The sequence below is a fragment of the Balaenoptera ricei genome, chromosome 1, assembly GCF_028023285.1.
Source record: "Balaenoptera ricei isolate mBalRic1 chromosome 1, mBalRic1.hap2, whole genome shotgun sequence".
NCBI classification, from domain to species: domain Eukaryota; kingdom Metazoa; phylum Chordata; class Mammalia; order Artiodactyla; family Balaenopteridae; genus Balaenoptera; species Balaenoptera ricei.
In genome coordinates, this window is record NC_082639.1 from 113,826,047 (window position 1) to 113,838,685 (window position 12,639).

The 12,639-nt window shown below is 47.7% G+C and overlaps 1 protein-coding gene across 4 annotated transcripts in view; it reads left to right on the forward strand.

Annotated features, from left to right (window-relative positions):
• The first annotated feature begins 625 nt into the window (after positions 1-625).
• LOC132371951 (solute carrier family 25 member 44) overlaps positions 626-12,639 on the forward strand; it is a 45,695-nt gene continuing 33,681 nt past the window's right edge. For 3 of the 4 annotated variants that reach the window (XM_059933769.1, XM_059933788.1, XM_059933795.1), the window contains exons 1-2: positions 626-758; positions 6,120-6,757. In XM_059933769.1, coding sequence (XP_059789752.1) covers positions 6,133-6,757 — 625 coding nt within the window. In that variant the 5' untranslated portion in view covers positions 626-758; positions 6,120-6,132. Of the gene's footprint in view, positions 759-2,188; positions 2,376-6,119; positions 6,758-12,639 lie in introns of all 4 variants that reach the window. The other variant, XM_059933778.1, reaches the window with a different exon arrangement.

Genomic DNA, 12,639 nt, shown 5'->3' on the forward strand with positions numbered 1-12,639 from the left:
TTGTTTGTCTTCTTGTTTGTTGAGTTGTAGAAATATCTATTTTGAAATGAATCTCCACCCCCAGCCTCCCAGTCCCTTATTTAAAAAGGCTCTGCCTCTTCTTTTAAATCCATGTATAAGCAGATAGTTTTAGAGCTGGAAGAAACCACTCCACCTCCAGGATGTTCCCTATTCCTGCAGTTTTTTGAGTTCCCAAACCTTAAAATTGGTTGTCTAAACTTAGTCCTTCCTGCTGCACACTGGCCTCTGTTTTGGCTCTGTAGATGAGAAAAATTACACAAAAATTTACGGATTAGATTTGAATTTAAGGATTCCAATAAGTCGGAAACACAAGGTGACCCATTTAGAACAAGATCTTCAAGAAGCGCCGGGTGACTTTTAATTTCCAAGAATTAGAAAGAAAACGCATGCGCTGTAGAGCTAAGGGCATGTCGAAGCCAATGAAGGCGTGGCCTCTGCCCGAATTCAAGATGGTTCCCAGGACCTTCCACCCTTGCTGCGGGGGCGGGGCGAGAGGCTAAAGGCTCAGAACGCCATTGGTGGAGTTGCACATCGTTCATCCCCGCCCCCTGCAGGGGGCGGGAGTGACAAAGTCCCAATTTCCGGTTCCGTCAGTACCGGGAGCCCGGTCGAGATGGAGGAAGATGCGACCGGAGGCCATCAGTCGCCAGAAACAGAGGATAGAGTGGGAGCTGCGGTCTAGAGGTCCGCGCTTGGAGTTCACCTCAGACGGGGCGGAACCGCCCTGATCTGAGAAGGTAAGGAACCACCGGCTTGGGGTGCCTGAGGACTAAGGTCTCCGAGGACCTGGACCTGTCAGGGAGGCAGCGGGTGTCTGCAGTGCCCGGCTGCAATTCAGTGGGAGCCCGCCACGCAGTTTGGGGTATGAGGGGCGACTCCAACGAGTCATCTCTTCTTGTCGGAAGAGGATGAGTTTCGCTGACAGAGAAAGAAGCATGGCGAGAGGCATGGCGAGGCGGCATCTCGGGGGCCAGGACAGAAGCAGCTTAAAGGGGGTGTCATGTGGAGTAGGTGAAGAGGATTGTCATGTGGTGTCTGTCATGAGGGATCACGTGGGCACCTATGGAAGACCGAAGGAAGGCTGGGTGGAAATCGCTTCATGCCCCAGAGGGGAGGTTGTCTTGAAGGGAGAGGTTGGAGGCATGCCCGGGAACTTCCCTAAGGAAATGCATATTCATTAGGACAGGTGGGCAAGCATGTAAATATATTCACATTCATGTGGTAGATAGCTCCCAGGATGCAAAGCCTTGATGAAGTTGCAGTAAGAAGTACAGAGGAACAGAAGGAGGAAGCAAAGATGTTGTTTCCAGCACAGAAGTGGGGACCAAACCCCACGGATGTCTTGTCAGGAGTTGTAGGTGGCTATTTGATTTGCGGGGGGGGGGTTGTTGACTGAAAAGATTTGAATGAGTTTAGAAGTCATCACTGAGCCCAGTCCTGGTGACAAGTCAGGATGGAGTCAGAGGGCTCCTAACCTAGTCATAATGGTCCTGGACTCCTAGAGTAGTTGTTATCGTTGTTATAATACTGACAATCCTTAATATTTAAGGCAATACTTTCCAAACTCTGATATATGTATTAACCACCCAGAGATCTTATGAACATGTTGGTTCTTATTCAGCAGGTCTATGGAGCATCCTGAAATTCTGTATTTCTAACAAGCTCCCGGATTATGCCCATGCTGCTGGTCTGTGCACCACTCTGAGTAGCAAAGATTTAGAGCAGCACTGTGCAAGTAGAGCTTTCTGCAATGATAGAAGTGCTTTGCTGTTAACAAAGTGCTTTCACACATTAGCTCATGTGAGTTGCACCACAGTGACATAGCTATGGCAGGCTTTATTAGCCCCATTTCACAGATGAGGAAACTGAATTTCAAAGAAGTGACTTGGTTCCAGTCCTACTAGTAGGTAATGGAAGTGGAATTCAGACTTGGATCTCCTGACTACTAGTGTTCTTTTCATCGAATGACCTTACATTCCAGGTGACATTGCCTTGTCCTGAACCAGAATCTTATCTCAGAACCTAGTGAACAGTCTGGTGTGGTTTTTCTGGTACAGGGAGAGGGGAAGTAGAGAGGAGGTATACCTACTTGGGCCAGTTTGTCCCTTTCCTCTGATGGGCTCAGCAGTGGGGGTTCTGCCTCTGACATCTCATTTGATGATTTCAGGACATCCTGGGTCATCTGTTGGGTCTCCGTATGAAGCACTTTAACCTTTGTGTCTAAGCTGTGTTAAAAGATGGGGGAAAATTCAGAATTGGAGCCATGCACACAAATAAGGATCTGGGAAGGAGCCATAAAGAAGCTGGGCTGATTGAATTGGAAGAAAGGAAGGCTGAAGGAAGTGAGCATACAGGTATCTGCATGGAGGATTTTCCAGAGGGTGAAACACAAGGAACTGGTTTTGATATTTCAGCGGGAAGTTTGGAGGTTAAATAACAAGGAGCAGGTTGAGATCCCAACTTTTAGGAGCAACCCACCTTTCAAAGGGATAGAGGGGTTGGGTGCAGTGCCTTCCCCTTCAACTGTGGAGGCTCAGCCCTCTGTGGCATGACCCTTAGTGGCTTCTTCTGTCACCATGGCAATGGTAGAAATTACCTGCTTTGGCCGTGGAGAGTCCTCCCTTCTTTCTGGGAATTTAAAATAGACTGGCACATGTGAGAGATGGAGGAAAGTGGGGAAATGGGGCGCTGGGTGCTGCTGTAGGATTTCTCATCAGGAGTTGTTGGCACTCTGTCATTCAGTTTGATAAGTTGAGACGGTGCCCACAAAACCAGGTCCTAGAACAGAGTCCTTCGTGGCTCTGGCTCTCTGCCCTGCTCAGCACACAGTATCCATGAGCTGAGCAGGAGGCCTTGCTTGAGCCCTGCCGTATTTGTCCTATGATGACAACAGGCCTGCCCAGCCACTCAGCTCAGTCACTCCACAAGCACGCTGGGAAAGCAGAGGCAGCTCTTGGTTTCAATGGAACAAAGCCGAGAGAAATCCCTGGGCATCTGCTACCAGGAGCTTATGCTTAACCCTTGGGTGACTGGCAGTCATGAGGGCATTAATTCTACCTCCCAAGGGTGGGAATGACCTGGCTTTATACTGAACAGAGTGATTTGTGCTGGAACTCCTCAACTCCCATGGAGTAGAGGGCATGATGGAGTAGAGGCGCAAACTTGGCTCATATCCTGCCTCCGCTAACCAGCTGTGTGACCTTGGGCCTGTTCCTTTTAACCTATTTGTTGTACCTCAATTTCCTCATTTAGCAGAAGTGTCTTAACTGTGTAGAGGTTAAGTTGTAAGGATTACTTGAGGTAATAGGTGTTCAGTAAATCCTAGTGTCTCTCTCTCTCTTCTCCTCCTCTCTCAGTGGAAATGGACTCATAACTTTGGGACCCTGGATGCCAAACACCCTGTTTGTCAGTGATACAGTGACCCCCCTTCTCTTGAAGGGCCTTAAAGGAGAAGATTGCCGCACTGGACTTGATGGGTGTCCTGGGCTGAGGCTGGAGGAAGGGCCACTTTTGCCCACAGCAAGTGGCACATCAGTGTTCCAGGGGTTCTCCTCCTAGAACCCCATCTCTAGCTCATTTCCCATGGCCTAGATTCTCTGTTCTGGTCAACCCAGTTGTTTCAAGCCATTGTTTCCTCCCTTTCACTGTCCGCTTGTATTCCTCCATTCAAGCTGCTTTGTCCTCCTCCAGGAAGCCTGTCTTGGTTACATGTGCCTCACCCATGCCTCACCTTGAAGCTGAGGTTTTCCCTCAGCTCACATGTACTCAGTTTGCACTGCACGTATCTTATACTTTAATGAAAGTGATGCAGTCCAGCTCAGGAAATTCCAAAAAGCTAACCTTGCTTCCCCACTGACGTATATGGTAAACCAAGAGCTACTTAGGCTGGTTGGGACCTTTGGTTGGGGAAGGTGGTTGAGGATGAACTCTGGTTATACACTTGACATGAGATTTGTCAAGGCATTGGTGCTGGGACTGCCTGTGTAGAACATTTCACCTCTCTAGAGTTGTCCTTTTGATGTGGCCACCTCCTTTCCCATCCCTTAAGGATTTCTCTCAGAGCTTAGGGAGCCCCTGATTTCCTACTTCCTGGACTTTAACTTCCCACTTTCCCCTTCTGGCTGAAAATGTCCAGTATCCTACACAGGAGCACATTACATTGTCACTATGTGTATGTCCAATATATGATGTCCTCTCATTTGACATTTCTTTTTTTTTAAAATTATTTATTCATTTATTTAACTTTTGGCTGCATTGGGTCTTCACTGCTGCATGCCGGTTTTCTTTAGTTGCTGAGAGCGGGGGCTACTCTTTGTTGCGGTGCACGGGCTTCTCATTGTGGTGGCTTCTCTTGTTGCAGAGCACGGGCTCTAGGCACATGGGCTTCAGTAGTTGTGGCACACGGGCTTCAGTAGTTGTGGCTCGAGGACTCTAGAGCACAGGCTCAGTAGTTGTGGCGCACGGGCTTAGTTGCTCTGCGGCATGTGGGATCTTCCCAGACCAGGGCTCGAACCCATGTCCCCTGCATTGGCAGGCGGATTCTTTCTTTCTTTTTTAATTAATTTATTTTATTTTATTTATTTTTGGCTATGTTGGGTCTTCGTTGCTGCATGCGGGCTTTCTCTAGTTGCGGCGAGCGGGGGCTACACTTCATTGCGGCGCGCAGGCTTCTCATTGTGTTGGCTTCTCTTGTTGTGGAGCACGGGCTCTAGGCGTGCGGGCTTCAGTAGTTGCGGCATGCGGGCTCAGTAGTTGTGGTGCACAGGCTCAGTAGTTGTGGCACACAGGCTTAGCTGCTCTGTGGCACGTGGGATCTTCCTGGACCAGGGCTCGAACCAGTGTCCCCTGCATTGGCAGGCGGATTCTTAACCACTGCAACACCAGGGAAGCCCTTCATTTGACATTTCTTAAGTTGAAAGCTCCTGATTTTATACAGTTATTACAGTTGTAAGCTTATTAGTTTTGTTTGAAACTTTAGTCAGTGGATACACTTAACATGAGGGCCACATGTACATTAATTTGCCCTGGTTTCTTTATCTCTGTGTCTTACATCCATTCCCCAGAGGGATACTGTGTCCCGTTGAAGAGACTGAGTTTCTCAAAGGCAGAGTCTCTATATCTTTTCTGTCACTTGAATCTCCCTTCATTACCTAGGGGCTGAGGTTATTATTTATATGCTTGGGGATGAAAGAGGCCAAGCATGTTCTCTACCCTGTAGTTAAGACTCTTCAGGGAAACTGCTTAGCTCTCAGGTGGTTCTCTTCTTTCTCTAGAGTGAGTTATCTAATAACCAAAGAGGACTCTGACCTTTGGCTTGTTCCTAAATTTCTAACTCCTGTCATTAGAAGGAAGGGAGGTGGGGGGGTGGTGGAGTGAAAGCCCCACTTGCCTTCTTCCTCACACTTTCTTCTAATGCAGACTGGAGAAAGTGTAAGTGTAGTGAGTGTGGGTCAGGAGGAGCTCAGAGGGGCCAGCACGGGAAACCAGAAATAAAGTAAGGTGAGTCAGCTGGTAAATGGTGGTAAAAGAGGCATCCTGCTGAGGCTCAACGGCCCAAGGCCGAAGGCCATGCCTCCTCAGTAGGCCCAGGAGCGTCAGAAATGGAGCACTTCCCTTTAGCCTTTAGGAACCTCCAGAATGTCACTTAGTGACATCCCCTTAGCCCACTTAAAGGCCAGGTGGTTGGTTTGCCCGCAGCATCCTGAGCTGTCTGGGTGAGCTAGAGAAGGAAAAGGAGAATGGGCCATGACACCAGGGCCTGGGCAGAGGCAGAGAGACCAGAATAGATGACCTGATAAGCTGGGGGTAGGGAGCTGAGGTGGGAGTGGGCCCACGGGAGTGAGGTGAGAAACAATTTTCAGAAGAGGGGTCCTGAATTGGGACAGACTGGTAAAGGAGAGAGAAGAGGGCACTATCCCGATCCATGAAGGAAGAATCAGGCAGGGGTTGGCAGAGCCAGACTGGGTGAAGTCTAAACTTTGGAGAAGTGAGTACCCCAGGAGCTGAAGGCTGAGAATGGGGTTTCAGAGCCCATCCAGGAGGGGAAAGTGCAAATTCTGATCTCCTTCACATTCCCTCCACCTTGCTCAAATCCCCAGGTCTCCAGGCACAATGGAGGACAAACGTAACATCCAGATCATCGAGTGGGAACACCTGGACAAGAAGAAGTTCTACGTGTTTGGTGTGGCAATGACAATGATGATCCGTGTCAGCGTCTACCCATTCACCCTCATCCGCACTCGCTTGCAGGTTCAGAAAGGCAAGAGCCTCTACCATGGGACCTTTGATGCCTTCATCAAGATCCTGCGGGCAGATGGCGTGACTGGCCTCTACCGGGGGTTCCTGGTCAACACCTTCACCCTCATATCTGGCCAGTGCTATGTTACCACTTATGAGCTCACCCGGAAGTTTGTAGCTGACTACAGCCAGAGCAACACAGTCAAATCACTGGTGGCTGGTGGCTCGGCCTCTCTCGTGGCTCAGAGCATCACGGTGCCCATTGATGTGGTCTCCCAGCACCTGATGATGCAGCGCAAGGGTGAGAAAACGGGCCGCTTCCAAGTGCGAGGGAATCCAGAGGGACAAGGGGTAGTTGCCTTTGGCCAAACCAAGGACATCATCAGGCAGATCCTGCGGGCTGATGGACTTCGTGGCTTCTACCGGGGCTACGTGGCTTCGCTGCTTACTTACATCCCGAACAGTGCTGTCTGGTGGCCCTTCTACCACTTCTATGCAGGTAAGCAGGGACCAGGAGGGTGGGGGTGGAGGATGGTTACTAATGGACAGAGATGTTGTTGCTCTGTGCATGTTGGAGCAAGTGATTTAATGGGAGACTGGACCATTCATACAGCAAACATTTGAATCCAGGAGGATTCAGAGATGAGTAAGACATGGTTCTTCCCTTCAAGGAGCTAATATTATAGTGGAGGGAATCAGACAAGTAAAGTATATGACTGTAGGACATAGAGTGGGTTCTCGATGCATCAGGATCAACTAAGGTTAGTGGAATATTGGCAGAGAATCATAAGGTGGGGAGGGACAAAATCCATAGGATTTAAAGATGAAAGCAATGGGTAATAGTGAGCTTTTGAGTTGGATGCCTTTCCTTACTATTTTTTTTTTTTACATTTTTTTCTTTTTTTAAAATTTATTTATTTTATTTATTTATTTTTGGCTGCGTTGGGTCTTTGTTGCTGCGCATGGGCCTTCTCTAGTTGCGGCGAGTGGGGGCTACTCTTCACTGCGGTGCGCGGGCTTTTCATTGCGGTGGCTTCTCTTGTTGCAGAGCACAGGCTCTAGGCGTGCAGGCTTCAGTAGTTGTGGTGCACAGGCTTAGTTGCTCCACGGCATGTGGGATCTTCCCGGACCAGGGCTCGAACCCATGTCCCCTACATTGGCAGGCGGATTCTTAACCACTGCGCCACCAGGGAAGCCCCTACTTACTATTTTTAAATTAAGTTCAAGGGACTTCCCTGGTGGTCCAGTGGGTAAGACTCTGCACTCCCAATGCTAGAGGGCCTGGATTCAATCCCTGGTTGGGGAACTAGATCCCGCATGCGTGCCGCAACTAAGAGTCCGCATGCCACAACTAAAGATCCTGCACACCACAACAAAGATCCCTCACGCCGCAACTAAGACCCGGTGCAGCCAAAATAAATAAATAAATATTTAAATTAAGTTCAAGGTGTGATACAATCTTCAACCTCTCTACTCCTGTAATGTATTTTTGTTCACAAGGCATTACTTGTTAAGTATTTCCCAGAAATGGGATTTCTGGGTCAAAAGATAACATTTTTGAGGGCCTCAATAAACATACTGCCAGATTTCCTTCTGAAAGGGCAAAGCACATTGTCAAGATCAGGACCTGTGTGTGCCTGCTACCCTGCGATATCCGTAGCTTTGGGTAACTACCAAACGCCAGTTAGGGCAGCCTGTGCTTGCAGCGTCCCAAATCCCTGCTGCTGGCTCCTAAGCCTTGGCAGTAGGCATTCTGTCCCATCCCACCTGGAACTTTTCTGACCAAATTTTGTAATGACTTCCTAACCTATAATCACCTTGTTTCTATGGCACTGTACTTTTCTGGGTCTTTTCTTTTTCTTTCCTTTTTTTAAAAGATTTATTTATTATTTATTTATTTTATTTATCATTTTTGGCTGCGTTGGGTCTTAGTTGTGGCACGCGGGCTCTTCATCGTGGCACGCAGGCTTCTCTAGGTGTGGCATGCGGGTTTTCTCTTCTCTAGCTGTGATGCACAGGCTCCAGGGCGCATGGGCTCTGTAGTTTGTGGCACGCGGGCTGTAGTTGAGGCCTGCGAGCTCAGTAGTTGTGGTGCACAGGCTTAGTTGCCCCGTGGCATGTGGGATCTTAGTTCCCCGACCAGAGATCGAACCTGTGTCCCCTGCATTGTAAGGTGGCTTCTTTACCACTGGACCACCAGGGAAGTCCCTCTTCTATTTTTCTAATTGTACTTTTTTTTTTTTTTTGATAGCTCTGTCTCTTCTTCTGTTTAACACAGTCTTTCATCTGGAGTATTTGGTAAAGTTCAGATACCTGGACTCCACCTCCACCCTTTGTATCAGATTCTTTGGGAATGGATGCTGGCAATCTTAATGTTAGAGAAACTTCCTAGGAAACGTGAGCATTTTCTCTGGAGTCTGTCCTCACCCCTCTCTCCTCATTTGATTTCGTTTACAATTAGAATTGTCCTTTTCTAATATGTCCAAAATTTCTATTTCTGTTCCCAAACTTACCTGTCCAGAGCTCTGGACAGACATCCTGACTGTTGGACCTTTTGACCTGGAGGCATGCACTTACATCTGAAATTTTTTTCAATTAACTATTTTTCTTTTTTTTTTTTTTAGAAATCTCCATTTTAATTTTAATTAATTAATTAATTAATTTATGGCTGTGTTGGGTCTTCGTTTCTGTATGAGGGCTTTCTCTAGTTGCGGCAAGTGGGGGCCACTCTTCATCGCGGTGCGCGGGCCTCTCACTATCGCGGCCTCTCGTTGCGGAGCACAGGCTCCAGATGCGCAGGCTCAGTAGTTGTGGCTTACGGGCCCAGCCGCTCCGCAGCATGTGGGATCTTCCCAGACCAGGGCTCGAACCCGTGTCCCCTGCATTGGCAGGCGGATTCTTAACCACTGCGCCACCAGGGAAGCCCCAATTAACTATTTTTCATCCCAAGCTGGCTTTCTCTTCTGACTTACTTTCATGTGTCAGTGGCCATGTTATTCTCCAAATCACTGAGACTGAGGCCTTGGGCATAGTGCTTGGCCCCTTTTCCTTGTCCCCACATCTAGTCCTGGTGACCCTGGAATGTCTTGTCCAACTTTCTCTCCATTCCCACTGCCTTTCCTGGAAACCATGCTCTGTTCCTACCCTCTTGGACTGTTGCATCAGCCTTGTAGCTGTTCCAAGTCTCTTCCTTCCTATCTACACACAAGTCCCTAATGGATTAACTTTATTTATTTATTTTTAAAGATTTATTTATTTATTTACTTTTGGCTGCTTTGGGTCTTTGTTGCTCCGCATGGGCTTTCTCTTGTGGTGAGCAGGGGCTACTCTTCATTGCGGTGTGCTGGCTTCTCATTGCGGTGGCTTGTCTTGTTGCAGGGCACGGGCTCTAGGCGCGAGGGCTTCAGTAGTTGTGGCTCGCGGGCTCTAGAACACAGGCTCAGTAGTGTGGCGCACGGGCTTAAGTTGCTCCACGGCATGTGGGATCTTACCGGACCAGGGCTCGAACCCGTGTGCCCCGCATTGGCAGGTGTATTCTTAACCACTGTGCCACCAGGGAAGTCCCCCTAATGGATTAACTTTAAACTCTGGTTGTGATGTTCAGTGGCTCCCACTGCTTACTCAGTAAAATCCAAACTCTTCAGCCTGGCTTCACCTTCCCTTTTCGGTGAAACATCCTGCTGTTTCCCTATGTATAGTCTATGCTGCAGCCAGGCCAGTTCACGTACCATTCCTCCACCGTGCATCATCTCTCCCACCTCTGCTTGTGTTCATGTCCCTCTGCTAGATGCCTTCCAGGTCCACTTACCCTGGTGAAATCATGACTCATTGCCTCCTCTCCCATCCTCTCCATGTAGCTCTCAAGTCAGAAATGATCTTTCCCTCCTTTCAACCCCCATGACATTGCTTCGGTCTTTCTTAAGGCAGTTAGAACATTTGCCTTGATGTTATTTCTATGTGCCTATCTCTTCTATTATTTGCACAGGTTCTTCTTTTTTCTTAACGCTTTTTTTCCCCCAGCTTTATTTTGATATAATTGACTGGAAAGTTTCTTGGAAGCGGGTGGAAGCTAACATTTACTGAATACCCACTGTGTGCCACACTCTGTGACACTGTGTGTCTCAGGGTCTGGTGAATTGTAAGTGCTCAGTAAATATTTGTTGAGAGAGTAGACTGGTTTTTGTCACTCCATATTGCTTAAAATCTACCAATGCTGCCTTATGGGTATTTACAATAAAATCTAATGCTTCTCACGGTCAATACAGGTCTATGTGATCTGGTCCCTGTCTGCTTCTCCAGCCCCATCTTGTGCTCCTCTCCCCTTACTCACTCTGGTCCATTCTCACTGCCCTTCTCTCAGTTCCTGAGACATACCAAGCTCTGTTCTCACCTCAAGGCCTTTGCAGATACTGTTCTTTCTGCCTGGAATACCCTTTCCCCTGTTGTTTGTGTGTCTGGGTCCTTCTCATGCTTCAAGCCTCAGCGTACATGCCATCTTTGCAAAGAAGACTTCTTTTTTTTAAAATTAATTAATTAATTAATTTGTAAATTTTTGGCTGCGTTGGGTCTTTGTTGCTGCGCGCGGGCTTTCTCTAGTTGCGGTGAGCGGGGGCTACTCTTCGTTGCGGTGTGCGGGCTTCTCATTGCGGTGGCTTATCATGTTGTGGAGCACAGGCTCTAGGTGCACAGGCTTCAGTAGTTGTGGCACACAGGCTTCAGTAGTTGTGGCTTGCAGGCACTAGAGCACAGGCTCAGTAGCTGTGGCGCACGGGCTTCGTTGCTCTGTGACATGTGGGATCTTCCCAGACCAGGGATCGAACCCGTGTCCCCTGCACTGGCAGGTGGATTCTTAACCACTGCACCACCAGGGAAGTCCCAAGAAGACTTCTTTACCCAGTTGGAAAGAGGGCTTTTCCTGTTTTCTTTTTTAAATTTATTTATTTTAAAATTGTATTTATTTATTTATTTTGGCTGTGTTGGGTCTTCATTGCTGCGTGCAGGCTTTTCTCTGGTTGCGGCGAGGGGAGCTACTTTTCATTGTGGTGCTCGGGCTTCTCATTGTGGTGGCTTCTCTGGTTGTGGAGCACAGGCTCTAGGCGCGTGGGCTTCAGTAGCTGTGGCACGTGGGCTCAGTAGTTGTGTCTCATGGGCTCTAGAGCACAGGCTCAGTAGTAGTGACGCATGCGCTTAATTGCTCCGCGGCATGTGGGATCTTGCCAGACCAGGGCTTGAACCTGTGTCCCCTGCACTGGCAGGTGGATTCTTAACCACTGCGCCACCAGGGAAGCCCTGTTTTCATTTGTAGCACCTTATTTTCCTTAATAGCACTTGTCATAATTTGCAATTATTTTATCCCCAGTTTCCACCCAGCTCCTTAATTAGACTGTAAGTTCCATGAAGGCATTTTCCTGTTCATTTCTCTGTTTTATGTCTAGTGCTTTCACGGTGCCTGGCATATAGTAAGCATTAAATAAATACTTATATTACTTGTCCAAAGTCATTTAGCCAGGAAGGACTTTAACCAAGTCAACCTGGGTTTATCTTCTGCCTTGCAGATAATAGATGCCCAATAAATGCTTGTTGAATGAATAATGGAGAAGGAAAGCCATGGGGCTCTTTCCTCCACCCTCTTGCCTTTGTTTTTTCATCCTCTTCCTAAACCCCAGAAAAATGGCATGTGTGCATGATTAGAATTGAAATCTGAATCCCACTGCAACTTGCAGGCCTGGACACCAGTGCAGACAGATCCAAGGAGGCTGGCAGTGCCAGTCCAGATGCTGCCTTCCAGTGGCTGTAAAATGTTTTCTTCTCAGGAGCAACAAGACACCCTTGAGGCGGAGCCACCAGTTCACTTTGTTTCTTTCTGTATGCTGACCCTGGGGAAGAAAGTGATTAGAAATCCAGGGGAGAGGTGGTTCTGGTAGGGCTTAAGGAATTCTGTCATGCCTTCGGACTTGGAAGCCCTCTCTTCTGTCCTGCCAACCTCCACCCTCCTACTTGTTTCCTAATCTTTAGTTGCCTGGCCGTAAATTACCAAAACTAGGAGCATGGGAAAAAAAAAATTATTATTTTTTTAAATCGAAGTATAGTTGATGTATAATAGTTTATAAATTACAGGTGTACAATATAGTGATTCACAATTTTTAAACGTTATACTCCATTTATAGTTATTACAAAATGTTTGCTATATTCCCTGTGCTGTATAATATATCCTTGTAGCTTGTTTGTACCTCTTAATCCCCTACCCCTATATTGCTCCTCCCCCCAAGAAAAAATTCGTAAAAGTATTATGGTGACTGAATTGTACAGAGAAAACTGAGAGGGAATCATGGAGATGATAAATCTATTTTATATCCAGTCGCACTCAGAGTAAAAGCCAAA